Below are 16,603 nucleotides of genomic sequence, written 5' to 3' on the forward strand. Positions count from 1 at the left end.
TGTTCCTTTATAATTATAGGACTGAAAATTAACCTAAACTGTATTATCAGTTATAGGTAAAGTCTTCATGTTCTTTCCTGGATAGAGGAAGATAAACCATAAAATTTGGTGGTGTTTGATTACAAATTCCACTGTATGTTAGGAATGGACAAGCAGTGGAAGAGAATAATGAAGCATTTATCTGAAAGGCTATAATAAAACTACTTTTATACATTTGAGAGGATTTTTAATTTCTCTGACTAGATCTTATTTGGAATTATAGATGGACTAATGGTTAACATATTTACCACCAATTACTTGCCAAAAGCTTAACTAAGTAGTTTATATTTAGTATCATTTACCAGGGGTCTCAAACTCAATTTACCTGCGGGCCATAGGAGGCAAAGTCGGGGTGATTCTTGAGTGCAAAGTCAGTAGTAAGCCTTGAACATTGGGGGGTATGACCCAAACAACTAAAACAAAACAAAACTAAAAAGATTCCTCTAGGGCAGGGTCACAAAATGTTGTACGGAGGGCCGAGTTTGAGACCCCTGATACTTTATAAAATAGAACAGAGGCAAATGATAAAGATTTTGCATATTATGGGCAACTCATATCTCAAGCTTGGAAGACACATACTTACCCACTGCAGTCAGCATTGCTATATGAAAATATTACTGGATCCACACAAAGAACTTGACCACACAAGTTAATAAATTGGAAAATGACCAATAAAAGGAAACCAAAACAGGAGGAGGAAGAAATAGTAAAACTTACAGCAGAAATTAATGAATCTAGAACAACAATCCAAAAGATTAATGAAACCAAGAATTGGTTCTTTGAAAATATAAACAGATTGATAAACCACTAGCAAGACTCACTAAGAAATAGAGAGTCCTCATATACCAAATTAGAAATGAAAGGAGAGGGCCCGGAGAGATAGCACAGCGGTGTTTGCCTTGCAAGCAGCCGATCCAGGACCAAAGGTGGTTGGTTCGAATCCCGGTGTCCCATATGGTCCCCCGTGCCTGCCAGGAGCTATTTCTGAGCAGACAGCCAGGAGTAACCCCTGAGCACTGCCGGGTGTGGCCCCCCCCCCCAAAAAAAAAAAGAAATGAAAGGAGAGGGCCGGAGAGATAGCATAGTAGTAGCACCTTTGCCTTGCAAGTGGCAAGAGGTTTGAATTCCGGCATCCCATATGGTTCCCCATACCTGCCAGGAACGATTTCTGAGCACAGAGCCAGAAGTAACCTCTGAGCACTGCCAGGTCTGACCCTCTCCCCCCCAAAAAAAAGAGAGGAGAGGTATCACAACAAATACCACAGAATTTTCTAAGAATCATCAGAGATAATTTTGTAAAATTATATTCCACGAAACAATGAAGAAATGAATAAGTTGGGGCCAGAGAGGTAGCATGGAGGTGGGGCATTTGCCTTGCATGCAGAAGGACGGTGGTTCGAATCCCTGCATCCCATATGGTCCCCCGAGCCTACCAGAAGCAATTTTTGAGCGTAGAGTCAGGAGTAACCCCTGAGTACTGTCGGGTGTGACCCAAAAATTAAAAAAAAAAAACAAATGGATAAGTTCTTGTCCTCGTATAACCTGCCAAGACTGAACCAAAAAGATATAGAGCACCTAATATACCTATCATTGTCTAAGAAATTGAGATTATAATAAAAAATTCTCCCCAAAACCAAAATCCAGATGGATTCACTATTACACTATTATATTCTTCTTCTTTTTTTTTTTTTTTTTTTTGATTTTTGGGCCAGACCCCGCGGTGCTTAGGGGTTACTCCTGGCTGTCTGCTCAGAAATAGCTCCTGGCAGGCACTGGGGACCATATGGGACACCGGAATTCAAACCAACCACCTTTGGTCCTGGATCGGCTGCTTGCAAGGCAAACACCGCTGTACTAGCTCTCTGGGCCCAATATTCTTTTAAACCTTTACAGAAGACCTACTGCCAATCTTTTTCAGACTCTTTCTAGAAGTTGAAGAATAGAAATATTACCTAAAAGTTCTGTGAAGCAAACATAACCCTCATACCAAAGACAGAACTCCACAACAAAAGAGAATTACAGTCCAATTTCTCTGATAAACATAGATGAGAAATCTTGAATAAAATACAAGCAAATATTAGGGCTGGAGAGATAGCACAGCTATAGGGTGTTTGCCTTACGCATCTGACCCAGGTTGGACCTGGGTTCAATTCCCAGCATCTTATATGGTCCCCCAAGCCTGCCAGGTGCGATTTTGGGGGGGGGGTCATACCCGGCAGCGTTCAGGTATTACACCTGGCTCTGTGCTCAGAAATCGCTCCTGGCAGGCTTGGGACCATATGGGATGCCAGGTTTCTACCCACCGACCTTCTGCGTGGAAGGCAAACGTCTTACCTCCATGCTATCTCTCTGGCCCAAGTTGCGATTTCTGATCACAGAGCCAGGAGTAACATCTGAGCACCACTGAGTGTGGTCCAAAAACCAAAATAAATAAAATAAAATACTAGCAAATACAATCTACCTCTTATCATAAAGATTATACACCATAAACAATTGTGACTCATTTTAGGGATGAAAAGATGGTTTAATATGTAATTCAGTCAACATAATATACCACATCAATATGAGAAAAATAAAACGTGATTATATCAGTTGGTGTAGAGAAAGCATTTCACAAGATCCAGTACCCATTTCACACAGTCTCAGGAGAACGTGAAGTAAAAGAACTAACTTTCCTCAACATAGTCAAGACAGTTTATTACCATAAGCCCACATAAAACATTATAATCAATAGGAAGAAATGAAAAGTTTTCCCTGTAATATCAGGCACAAAGCAAGATTGCCCACTCTCACGACTTCTGTTCAATAGAGTACTGGAAGTACTTGCCATACCAATTAGGCAAGAAAAAGGTATTAAGGAGGCCAGAGAGATAGCCTGGAGGTAAGGCGTTTGCCTTCCATGCAGAGGGATGGTGGTTCGAATCCCAGCATCTCATATGGTGCCTGCCAGAGGTGATTTCTGAGCATAGAGCCAGGAGTAACCCCTGAGCGCTGCCAGGTGTGACTGGAAAACCAAACCCCCCCCCAAAAAAAAATGAAAAGGTATTAAGGGCATCCAGATAAGGTAAAAAGGAATTCAAGCTCTCACTGTCTGCAGATGACATGATACTATATTTAGAAAATTCTTTTTTTGTAAAGATTACTAAAAAGTTCTTAGAAACATGGGCCGGAGAGATAGCATGGAGGTAAGACGTTTGCCTTTCATGCAGAAGGTTATCGGTTCGAATCCCGGTGTCCCATATGGTCCCCCGTGCCTGCCAGGAGCAATTTCTGAGCATGGAGCCAGGAGTAACCCCTGAGCACTACCAGGTGTGACCCAAAAACCACAAAAAAAACAAAACAGGGCCCGGAGAGATAGCACAGCGGTGTTTGCCTTGCAAGCAGCCCATCCAGGACCAAAGGTAGTTGGTTCGAATCCCGATGTCCCATATGGTCCCCCGTGCCTGCCAGGAGCTATTTCTGAGCAGACAGCCAGGAGTAACTCCTGAGCACAGCCGGGTGTGACCCAAAAACCAAAAAAAAAAAAAAAAAAAAAAACAAGAAAAAAGTTCTTAGAAACAAATCTTAGAGTGTCAGGCTATAAAATTAATATGCAAAAGTCTATGGCTTTCCTATATGCAAATAATGAATAGAAATGTTGAAAAATCCCATTCACAATTGTGCCTCAGAAAAGCAAATACCTACTAATCAGCTTAACCAAAGAGGTGAAGGACTAAATAAAACTACAAAACACTACTTTAAAAAATGGGGCCGGGAAGGTGGCGCTAGAGGTAAGGTGTCTGCCTTGCAAGCGCTAGCCAAGGAAGGACCGAGGTTCGATCCCCCGGCGTCCCATATGGTCCCCCCAAGCCAGGGGCGATTTCTGAGTGCATAGCCAGGAGTAACCCCTGAGCGTCAAATGGGTGTGGCCCAAAAACCAAAAAAAAAAAAAAATGTAAGAGGGGGGCCAGAGAGATAGCATGTAGGTAAGGCGTTTGCCTTTCATGCAAAGGGTCATTGGTTCAAATCCCGGCATCCCATATGGTCCCCTGAGCTTGCCAGGAGCGATTTCTGAGCACAGAGCCAGGAATAACCCCTGAGCGCTGCCGGCTGTGACCCAAAAACCAGAAAAAAAAAAAAAAAAAGAAATGTAAGAGGTGCCGGAGAGATAGCATTAAGGTAGGGTGTTTGTCTTGCATGCAGAAGGATGGTGGTTCAAATCCCGGCATCCCATATGGTCCCCTGAGCCTGCCAGGAGCGATTTCTGAGTGTAGAGTCAGGAGTTCCCCTGAGGAAATGAAAGAGGGGGGCTGGAGTGAATGTTCAGCAGAGTAGGTGTTTGCCTTGCAGGCAGCTGACCTGAATTTGATCCCCAGCAGCCCATATGGTCTCCTGAGCACTGCCAGGAGTAATTCCTGACTGCAGAGCCAGAAGTTAACCCCTGAACATTGTTGGGTGTGGTCCCCCTCAAATAGAAACACACCTGCTCATTAGCATAGGCCCTAAAGATACCAGTTTTTAACATCTTTAGTGATCAGCTGTTCTCATTGGGTTATATTTTACAACTAAGTATGTATTTAAAGGTATCTTTGGGATGTCCAATAGGGACACTATTTCTAGGCTGCTATTGTTGAAGTGGTCTCCATCCACATGATATTGGCTCTTCATTTATGTAGCATAGAATGAAGGCTCAAGGCAGTGGCTTACAGGCAAACAGGATTAATTTGAACTTTGCCCTTTTTTTTTTTTTTTACCTTTTGTTGTTACTAGATTTTTTTTATCATTGTAGAAGCTTCAGGGATAGTCATGATTTCAAAAAAAAAAATAAATAAAAAAGGAAAAAAAAAAGATCACTGGCACTGTGATTCACTTCCATGACTTATATTAAGTGCAGAAATCCTGCCAGAACACTGATGTTTCGGAAAGCTGGATTCTTCCTTCACTGTGCCCCCCCTTTTTTGAGAAGGGGTCATGCCTGGTGGTGCTCATGGGTTACTTCTGGCATGCTTGGGCATCGTATGGGATGCCAGGAATCAAACCCTGGTTGACTGCATGCAAGGCAAACTCTACCTGCTATGCTATTTTTTTGTTGTTGTTGTTTTTGTTTTGTTTTTGGGTCACATCCAGCAGCGCTTAAGGTTTACTCCTGGCTCTTTGCTCAGAAATTGCTCCTGGCAGGCTGGAATGGGAGGACCATATGGGATGCCAGGAACCAAACTGGGTCTATTCTGGGCCCTGTGCAAGCACTCTACCACTGTGCTATCTCTCCAGCCCTCTTCACAGAATTCCAAAAGGATTTTGCAAATTTTGTTGACAGATTTATTCAAAACAAAAATACCCTTTTCCTTTTTAACATGTTCCAAATTTGTGCATGTATACTTGCTATTATTATTAATTTTTTTTGGTAGGGGGATGGAAGCCTCCTCTACACCCAGTGATGCTAAGCATTTACTCCTGACTCTGCTCAGGGATCAGTGCTGACAATGATCCCTTAGGGTACAATATGGGGTACTAGGGATCAATCCTGGTTTAGCCACATGCAAGATAATCACCCTGCTTATGTATTTGCTCATTTTTTTAATTTTTCTTTCTTGAAATAACATTGTATGTGTCAATAATCTATGATACAGTTATGATAGAATTACTGTTAAAGCATACTGTGAAATATTTAGATAACTAATTGTATTTTTTCTGTATTTTTTTCCTGATCAGCTCCTGGGCTATAGTGAAAAACCAGTAAGTCTACAGATGTTTATTGGAACAGCAGATGATCGGTATTTACGACCTCATGCATTTTACCAGGTGCATCGAATCACAGGGAAGACTGTTGCTACTGCTAGCCAAGAGATAATAATTGCCAGCACGAAAGTTTTGGAAATTCCACTTCTTCCAGAAAACAACATGTCAGCCAGGTATATTGAAAAACAGTTTTAAAAGAACAGTTCTGGGACTGGAGAGATAGTACAGCTGTTAAGACACTTGCACTTGGCTATCCTGAGTTCAATCCCTGGTGTCCATATTGTCCCCCATGCAGAGCCAAGAGTAACCTCTGAGTACCACTGGGTATGGCCTCAAAACAAAAATAATTCTTTTCCTAAAACACCTTTTGAGGGGAAAAAAAGATATTCCTTTTTTCAGTCTAGAAATAAGAAATAAGATGTTCATTCTTCTAAATTAAATAAAATTATCTAGAGAATAATAATAGGCTGTATATAGCACATTTGTTAAGATTGGTTGCAAATTTACGGGGGGGGGGAACCAACGAAATTTGGCAAAAAAAAAAATGGCGCATCATGTATTACCAGACAAAAACCAAGCTGAAAAAAGTGAAAATTTGTTTTTAGGACCTGAGGATCTTCCAGTGTCTGCCTTGTAGGTGTGAAGCTAATTTACTGTGAGTTTAGTCCCTGACACTACTTCTTATACCCAAATACAATCCCAGTAGCTCTGTTCTTTTGGGATCCATAGTGCCGCACAAAGCATGCTCTCTTGCACACCACAACGAAGTTTGTGTGCCATAACTATGGTGTGCAATTTCAGATACTTCATTCACACATATATCCTCAGCACCACAATCAAAAGTAGATGAGCAAAAAAAAAAAACAAAACAAAACAGGGGCCGGGCGGTGGCGCTAGAGGTAAGGTGCCTGCCTTGCCTGCGCTAGCCTAGGATGGACCGCGGTTCGATCCCCCGGTGTCCCATATGGTCCCCCAAGCCAGGAGGACTTCTGAGCGCATAGCCAGGAGTAACCCCTGAGCGTCACCGGGTGTGGCCCAAAACCAAAAAAAAAAAAAAAGTAGGTGAGCACAACCAAGTATGTGTGACCCTTAGACTTTACAATAGCAAAGGTAAGTAAAAGGGGAAAAATTAAAAAAATTTTCAAATAGTTCACTGGTATGGTAGAAAATAAATAGAAGCAGTGAAATTGGGGTCGGAGAGATAGCATAGAGGTAAGGCGTTTGCCTTTCATGCAGAAGGTCAGTGGCTCGAATCCCAGTATCCCATATGAACCCCTGAGCACTATCGGGTGTGACCCAAAAACCAAAAAAAAAAAAAAAAGCAGTGACATTATTATTTCTTTTTTTTTCTTGCTAATCTCTGTATCATTCCAATTTTAGTATATGTGCTGCTGAAGCGAGCACAAAATTATGATTTCTTAAGGGAAACTGACTTACTCCAGATGTCCAATTTTCCCCACTTCCAGATAAAATTGGGTGGTTGATTGGTGATTTCAAAAGAGTAGGTAATAGAATATTTTTCACATCGACTTTAAGGATTATATGTAGTTGGTTATAGAAGCCTGAGATGCAATGGCTTATTTTTGTTTGGTTGGTTCAGATGGTCAGTATTTCTTTTTCTTTCTTTTTTTTTTCTTTTTGGTTTTTCGGGCCACACCCATTTGATGCTCAGGGGTTACTGCTGGCTAAGTGCTCAGAAATTGCCCCTGGCTTGGGGGGACCATATGGGACGCCAGGGGATCGAACCACGGTCCTTTCCTTGGCTAACACTTGCAAGGCAGACACCTTATCTCTAGCGCCACCTCGATGGCCCCAGCATTTCTTTTTTTTTGTTTTGGTTTTTTTTGGGGCCACACCCAGCGGTGCTCAGGGGTTACTCCTGGCTGTCTGCTCAGAAATAGCCCTGCCAGGCACGGGAGACCATATGGGGCACCGGGATTTGAACCAACCACCTTTGGTCCTGGATCAGCTGCTTGCAAGGCAAACACTGCTGTGCTATCTCTCCGGGCCCTATTTCTTAATGACATGGTATACTGTTTTACCAGACAAGGAGAGACCAATAAAAACTTAATCATTTTTACTTAAATCATATTTACTTTTAGCTTTTGGCATTTCTGGTCAACTTCAATTATAGTAATTATAGTAATTTATATAACCATCAGTTTGGAATATATTTTCTGTTCCTCCCATTTACAAAACTTTTTCCTTGACATTGTTTATATTAAAAAATGTCATATACTTTTTCCTTGACATTATTTATATTTTAAAAAATGCTATATTTCTGGGCCAGAGAGATAGCATGGAGGTAGGGCATTTACCTTGCAAGCAGACGGATGGTGGTTCAAATCCCAGCATCCCAAATGGTCCCCCGAGCCTGCCAGGGGTGATTTCTGAACGTAGAGCTGGGATTAAAGTAACCCTTGAGTGCTAACTAGTGTGACCTAAACCCTCCCCCAAAATAAAAAACTATATTTCTTTTCTCAAAATAATGACTGCATCAGTAAATTAAAGTGAATATGTGGGGCTGGAGCAATAGCACAGTGGGTAAGGCCAACTCAAGTTAAATCTCCAGCATTCCATATGGTCCCCAAAGCCTGCCCCAGGAGTGATTTCTGAGCGCAGAGCCAGGAGTAACATCTGAGCACTGCCGGATGTGGCCTAGTGAACCCCCTCCCCAAAATGAATATATGAGTTTGGGTACTGGAGAGATGTACAGAAGGTAAGGTGCTCGCCTTGTATGCCACTGACTTTTGGTGAGAACCTCCACCCTAAGCACAGTCCCTTCAGTATCCCCAGGATGGCTGAAAAAACAGCAACGGAAAAGAATACATGGTCTTCTTCTGGGGTTTTGGTGGAGAGTCACACTCACCTATGACTAGAGCTTATTCCTTGCTCTGCTCTCAGCATTATTCGTGGCAGGGCTTGGGAAATGATATGGGGTGCCTGGGATTGAACCTGGGCCAGATGCCTGCAAGGCAAGTGCAGCTTGCCTCTATACTATCTCTCTGGCCCCAAGAATACATGAGATTTTAAAATTTTAGAGACTTTCGAGAAATTGGGAAAGTCTCACACACCAAATATTTTTTAAAAGCCAGGATAATTAGATTGGAATATATTTATCATAATCCTGCTTTTCTTTTTTTTTTTTTTTTTTTTTTTTTTTTTTTGTGGTTTTTGGGTCACACCCGGCAGTGCTCAGGGGTTATTCCTGGCTCCAGGCTCAGAAATTGCTCCTGGCAGGCACGGGGAACCATATGGGACGCCGGGATTCGAACCGATGACCTCCTGCATGAAAGGCAAACGCCTTACCTCCATGCTATCTCTCCGGCCCTAATCCTGCTTTTCTAACTGACTAACACGTGGAACATAGAGGGGATAGTTTTAATTTATGCATTCTCTGACATATACATTTTGCCTTATGATCAGAAAGCACAAAGCCATAAAAATACTATTGTAAGTAGTAATAGGTAAATAACAGCTTCTTCCCTTGCTGTCCACAATATACCAGAAACTTCTTTACCGGTTCTCTCCTCTTCAGGTATTAGGTTAAGAAATAAGAATTTATGTCCCATATGGTCCCCTGTGCCTGCCAGGAGCTATTTCTGAACAGACAGCCAGGAGTAACCCCTGAGCAACACCGAGTGTGGCCCCCCCAAAAAAAAGAAATAAGAATTTGGGCCCGGAGAGATAGCACAGCGGTGTTTGCCTTGCAAGCAGCCGGTCCAGGACCTAAGGTGGTTGGTTCAAATCCCGGTGTCCCATGTGGTCCCCCATGCCTGCCAGGAGCTAAGCTATTTCTGAGCAGACAGCCAGGAGTAACCCTGAGCACCGCCGGGTGTGGCCCAAAAACAAAAACAAAAAAAAGAAATAAGAATTTTATAGTTACTAAGGCTTGTAGCAACACTTAGTGTACCTAAGAAACCATTCAGTGAGAAACAATTACAAAGTTACACAACTGTAACTTTTCCATCTATTGTATATAAGTGATTTTTAAACTTTTTTTTAAAAAATCTGTACTGTACTGGCAGTTAGAAAACACTGCCTTTGGAGAGATAGCACAGCAGCGTTTGTCTTGCAAGCAGCCAATCCAGGACCAAAGGTGGTTGGTTCGAATCCCGGTGTCCCATATGGTCCCCCGTGCCTGCCAGGAGCTATTTCTGAGCAGACAGCTAGGAGTAACCCCTGAGCACCACCGTGTGTGGCCCAAAAACCAAAAAAAAAGAAAAAAGAAAAGAAAGAAAACACTGCCTTGAATAACAGCACAATTAATGGTAAATAAAACTGCTTCACTTTAAGATAAACTAGAGGGACCAGGAAGGTGGCACTAGAGGTAAGGTGTCTGCCTTGCAAGTGCTAGCATAGGACGGACCTAGCATAGGACGGACTGCAGTTCGATCCCCTGGTGTCCCATATGGTTCCCCCAAGCCAGGGGTGATTTCTGAGCGCATAGCCAGGAGTAACCCCTGAGCGTCAAATGGGTGTGGCCCAAAAACCAAAAAAAAAAGAAGATAAACTAGAGATCCTTTATTTAATCTATTAGCCATAGTACTTACTACCGTAAAACATACTTTAAATATAGGATGTCATTTGACTTTGTTTCATTTGGCCTATAATTCTTTCCCATTTAAAAAGAACTAGATGAATATGGATGTAACTGCTATAGTCATGGGATTTGTATGTGGGAGACCCAAGTTCAATCCCTCAACACCAGATGATCCCTTGAATCCTGCATGGGTGCTCCAAGAACCAAAAAAAATAAAGTTGTATGGGGCTGGAGCAGTGGCACAGTGGTAGGGCGCTTGCTTTGCACGCAGTTGACTTAGGATGGACCATGGTTTGGTCCCCGAAGCCAGGAACAATTTCTGAGTGCATAGCCAGGAGTAACCCCTGGGCATCACTGTGTGTGGCCAAAAAATAAGTAAAGTTGTAGTTGTAAAAAGAAATTTTTTATTTCAGGGTCATACCCTATGGGCTACTCCTGGCTCTGCTTTTCAGGGATCACACCTGGTAGCAATCAGGGTAAATTATAGGGTGTTAGAGATCAAACCCAAGTTGATCGTGTGCAACTAAAATGTCTCTCCTGTACAATTGCTTCAGCTCCTCTAACAAATTTTAATGGTTATTTTCATTGCTGCATGTATTTTGAGGGTTTTGGGTTTTTCTTAGGGGGGGCATTCAAAACCAGTGCTTTGTTGGCTCAGGGCCACTTACAACAATTCTTGATTTACCTAGTTAACATTTTAATGCAGGGCCTAAGAGTTCTTTGCTTCAGAAGTCCTACAGAGATTACCCAGAACACACCAGGCAATGCTGGGAACTTCAGGGCTTGCATTTAGCGATGTTCAGGGACCATATGGTGCCTCACATGTACCTAAACTCCTATAATTTCTCTCTGGCCCTTCTATGTATTTTTTCTTGGTGTTGTTTTTCCTCCTGTGTATATCTCTCCTTTTGTTCCTCTCTATTTTTCCTTCCTTTTCTCCTCTCCTACCCTCCTTTTCCCTCTCTCCTTTCACTTCTCTCCCTCTTCTCTCTTCCCCTCTCTCCCTTCTTTTACTCTTAGGGAGTGCTCATGGGTTACTCCCTCTTTCTGTGCTCATAGATTACTACTGTGATCTGGGAACTGTATGCAGTACCAGGGCTTGGATTCATGCAAGGCAAGCACCTTAATTTCTATACTATTGCTTCAGACTTTTTTTTTCCTTTAGGAGAGGAAGGAAGGGTGAAAAAAAGGGAGAGGAGAGTGAGGGAAAAGGGGGAGAGGGGAGAGGACAGGAGAGGCAGGGAGAGACTAGGAAAGAGGAGAAGGGAGGGGTGAAGAGAGGAGGGGAGAGCAGGAGAGAAGAGGGGAGGGGAAGAAGCAGAAGGGGTGAAGAGTGAATGGGGGAAGAGAGGAGGGGAGAGGGAGAAGAGAGAAGAGAAGAGAAGAGAAGAGAAGAGAAGAGAAGAGAAGAGAAGAGAAGAGAAAGGAGGGGGAAAGAGTGAAAGGGAGAAGTCTCCAGACTTTCTACTCATTTTTTTCTCCTTTCCTCCCTCCTTTTTATTTGGGGGGAGCACACCCGTTTCGATGCTCACGGGTTACTCCTGGCTATGTGCTCAGAAATCGCTCCTGGCTTTGGGGGACCATATGGGACACAAAGGGATCGAACCACGGTCCGTCCTATGCTACGCTAGCGCTTGCAATGTAGATACCTTACCTCTAGCGCCACCTCTCCGGCCCCTCCTCCCTCTCCTTTACTTTTCTCTCCCTTCAAGACTTCTCTTCATTTTATAACCAGTTTTAAGTTGATCATTTCTGACCTTTTTTAAATTTTTGGGCCACACTGGCAATGCTAAGGTAACTCCTAACTTTACACTCACAAATTACTTCTGAATATGATTGGGCCACCATATGGGATGCTGGGGATCAAGTCCAGATTGGTTGCATGCAAAGCAAGCACCCTACCCCCTGTACTATCCAGCTTCTCTGATACTCTTATTTTACATTTTCTCTTAGAAACTTAGCTCTCCTAAAATACCTGGGGTTTAGAACTTAAGAATTCTCCTATGAGAGGTCCAAGCAATACTACAGTAGATAGTGTCTACCTTGCACACACCAAAAGACAAACTAACAACAATAAATTCTCTCATGATTCCTAGAATTAAAAAAATTAACTTTGGAGGTTTTGTTTGTAAGTTACACCATTTGGTGCTTAGGTCTTACTCCTCACTCTGCACTTAGGAACTACTCCCGTTGGTGCTTGCGGGAGCCATATGGAATGCTGGATTGGCCATGTACTAGGCAAGAACCCTATTTGTGCTATACTTTCTCTTTGGCCCAATAGAACATTTTTTTACTGGTAGCTATCACTTTTCCTCCTCCTATATGTAGCCTTAGGTGGTCTCAAAATGGTTGCTACATACTTGACCCAGAAAATCCTACCAAGCCATGTAGTCATGGGACTGGAGAGATAATAGAGAGAGTAGGACACTTGTCTTGCGTGCAGCCAACCCAGGTTTGATCTCTAGCAACACATATGGTCCCCCAAACCCACCAGCAGTAATCCCTGGGAACTTCTGGGTGTGGCCCAAAAACAAACAACAACAACAACAAAAAAACAGAACAAAACAAAAATAGATGTGATAGCACAGCGGGTGGGGTACCTTGCATGTGGTCAATCCTAGTTTGATCCCTAGGATCCCAGGTAATCCTCTGAGCCTGCCAGGAGTAATTTCTGAGCACAAAGCCAGGATTTAAAAAAAAATTAGTAATTATGAACTTCATTGTTAATGTAGATTCTCTGGTCATGGAGCATGTGAAGGTAAATGAAACATTCAAGTTGTCACATAAAACTTGTAGGGCTGTGTCAGAGATGGGGGTAAGATGCTTGCATGCAGCTGACCCTGTTTCCATCCTCAGAACTGACCAAGTGAGCAAGATTTGTTATGTTAATTTTGTAGTCTGCTATGTTACTGTATTTATTGTTCTTAAGAGTGTTTGTGGGGCCGGGCGGTGGCGCTAAAGGTAAGGTGCCTGCCTTGCCTACGCTAGCCTCGGACAGACCGCGGTTCGATCCCCCGGCGTCCCATATGGTCCCCCCAAGCCAGGAGCGACTTCTGAGCACATAGCCAGGAGTAACCCCTGAGCGTTACTGGGTGTGGCCCAAAAACAAAAAACAAAAAACAAAAAACAAAAAAAAAAAAAAAAGAGTGTTTGTAGTTGGGGTTTTTAGGTTTTTGTGTTTTTTTTTTTTGTTTTTGGGGGGTGTTTTGGGTCACACCTGACAGCGCTCAGGGGCCACTCCTGGCTCTGAGCTCAGAAATCCCTCTTGGTAGGGGCCGGCGAGGTGGCGCTAGAGGTAAGGTGTCTGCCTTGCAAGTGCTAGCCAAGGAAGGACCGCGTTCAATCCCGTCAGCATCCCATATGGTCCCCCCAAGCCAGGGGCAATTTCTGAGCGCTTAGCCAGGAGTAACCCCTGAGCATCAAACGGGTGTGGCCCAAAAATCCAAAAAAAAAAAAAAAATTGCCCCTGGCTTGGGGGGACCATGTGGGACGCCGGGGGATCGAACCGCAGTCTGTCCTACGCTAGCGCTTGCAAGGCAGACAGACACCTTATCTCTAGCGCCACCTTCCCGGCCCCAAGAAATCCCTCTTGGCAGGCTTGGGGGACCATATGGGATGCCAGGATTCGAATCACCCATCCTTTTGCATGCAAGGCAAACGCCCTACCTTCATGCTATCTCTCTGGCCCCAAAGGTTTTTAGGGTTTTTAATGTCTGTTTTTATATTATAACATTTTTATATTTATTAATTTTTATATTACTGTTTTATTAGTAATCACCTAAAATGGTCTATATTGTATTAATAACTGTAATTCTATAAGTAAATCTTCTTTTGCCTTACTGTAAATATAGAATTAATCTTTTATATTTCATTTAGCTTGTTTGTTTTTGGTTTTTGGGCCACACCCGGTGGTGCTCAGGGGTTACTCCTAGCTGTCTGTTCAGAAATAGCTCCTGGCAGGCACAGGGGACCATATGGGACACCAGGATTTGAACCAGCCACCTTTGGTCCTGGATCGGCTGCTTGCAAGACAAACACCGCTGTGCTATCTCTCCGGGCCCATATATTTCATTTAGCTTGTAAAACAAAATGTTCCCAGAGTTTAGTGACTTAACAGTTATGACTCAGGCAGGAGAGATAGTACAGAAATTAAGGTACTTACTTTGCATTTTAACTGAACCTATTTCAATCTCCAGCACTGAATATGGTCCCCTGAATATTTTTAGTAGTCACTCCAGACCACCACCAGATATACCATCAAATCCCAAATAAAGATTTTTTTTTTAAGGAATGCCTACTACTACCACTGCCGCCGTCGCAACCACCATCACCATCACCATATTATCCCAGTAGTTCTAAGATGTATAGGCCTGATGATTTAATACCTGGGCTACTAGAGCTACACCTAGAAGTGTTCTAGGTGGTCTGTAACATTTTAAGGGATTCAGTTCAGGGCCTCATACATGCAAGGATAGTGTTCTGCCACTAAACAATATGCCTGACCTAATTGATCGTTTTTTGTTTGTTTTTAAATTTTTCTTTGATTTGACTGGACTTAGCTGGTTCTGGTTCACTTATGTAGTATTTACTTTGAATCACTTCTAAATACAAATCACACCTAAATGCAGATGGGAGCTCAGTGGGATTAGGACTTTTAAATTGACCGAAGTAATTGCAAACAAGTCTGTGCCTTTATTTCCATCTTTTTTTTTCTTTTTTTTTTTTTTTTGTTTTTTGGGCCACACCCGGCGGTGCTCAGGGGTTACTCCTGGCTGTCTGCTCAGAAATAGCTCTTGGCAGGCACGGGGGACCATATGGGACACCAGGATTCGAACCAACCACCTTTGGTCCTGGATCGGCTGCTTGCAAGGCAAACGCCGCTGTGCTATCTCTCCAGGCCCTATTTTCATCATTTTAATTGAACTTTGTGGTGGGTGGCTTAGACTCTAAAAGAACTAAAATGGAAGTTACCAGAGTTAAATGCTAGATTCATTATTTATTCAGTGTTAACTTGGCCAAATTCTATTTTCCAAGCAGTATTGACATAGGTACTCTAAACATGAAAAGTAGCATATAGAGGAGTTACTGACAACCATCTTTGCAGACAGTGTACTGTATACTTTATATTTTTGACCTATCTTTAGTTTTTATTATTATTATTATTTGATTGTTTGGTAGTTTGGTTTTGGGGCCACACCTGGAGATGCTCAGGGTTCATCCTAGTTCTGCACTCAGGCTTTATTCCTGGCAGTGCTCAGGGGACCATATAGGATGCTAGGGATCGAACCCGGGTTGGCCGAATACAAGGCAAACGCCCTCCCCCGCTGTTGTATCACTCTGGCTCCTTGACCTATTTATAGATAGGTACAGTATTTCCCTGCCAAATAAAAAGTAGCTATTTTGCTGAGTTCTTTAAAATCATTGATTATTGGGGCTGGAGAGATAACACGGAGGTAAGACATGTCATTGGTTCGAATCCAGGCATCCCATATGGTCCCATCCCGCCCCCCCCCCCTGAGCCTGCCAGGAGTCACCCCTGAGTGATGTGTGTGTGACCCCCCCAAAAAAAAAAAACACTGATTATCAATAAGAAATAAAATCTTGGGCCAGAGTGGTAGCACAGTGGTAGGGCGCATGCCTTGCATGCAGCTGACCCAGGATGGACCTCGGTTCGATCCCCAGTGTCCCATATGTTCCCCCAAGTCAGAGTGATTTCTGAGTGTCACAGGGTGTGGCCCTAAAAGCAAAATAAATAAATAAAATTCTTATGTTTTTTCCCTCAAGTATTGATTGTGCAGGTATTTTGAAACTCCGCAATTCAGATATAGAACTTCGAAAAGGAGAAACTGATATTGGCAGAAAGAATACTAGAGTACGACTTGTGTTTCGTGTACATATCCCACAGCCAAATGGAAAAGTTCTTTCTCTACAGACAGCTTCTATACCTGTTGAATGCTGTAAGTGAACCTGTTCTAAAATTGTGTTTGTAATAGATCAGTTTTGTGTTGCTTATAATAAAATATTTGGGTCATAAGTGTAAACTGAACACAAACTCTAGATAGCTGGGGATTTTTTTATATGGAAGAAGTTGTATGTGTAGCTGTTGTATTTGTAGGGGAGACTTGGGGGATACACACCCATGTTACACAGGGCTTACTCCTGGCTCTGTACTCAGGGATCACTTCCGGTGGGCTCAAGAACCATATGAGATGATGGGATTAAATCCATGTTGGTATGTGCACAGCTAACAGCCTACTTTATTACTACCTCTGCACCCCCTGCATTTGTAGATGAGAAGAGCAC

The 16,603-nt window shown here is 42.9% G+C and overlaps 1 protein-coding gene across 2 annotated transcripts in view; it reads left to right on the forward strand.

The window, feature by feature from the left end:
* Positions 1-16,603, forward strand: part of NFATC3 (nuclear factor of activated T cells 3) — a 126,977-nt gene that overhangs the window by 67,187 nt on the left and 43,187 nt on the right. For both annotated transcript variants that reach the window (XM_049786337.1, XM_049786338.1), the window contains exons 4-5: positions 5,731-5,930; positions 16,085-16,257. In XM_049786337.1, the coding sequence (XP_049642294.1) occupies positions 5,731-5,930; positions 16,085-16,257 (373 nt within the window). The remainder of the gene's footprint in view (positions 1-5,730; positions 5,931-16,084; positions 16,258-16,603) is intronic.

The sequence above is a fragment of the Suncus etruscus genome, chromosome 14, assembly GCF_024139225.1.
Source record: "Suncus etruscus isolate mSunEtr1 chromosome 14, mSunEtr1.pri.cur, whole genome shotgun sequence".
In the NCBI taxonomy this organism is placed as follows: Eukaryota; Metazoa; Chordata; class Mammalia; order Eulipotyphla; family Soricidae; genus Suncus; species Suncus etruscus.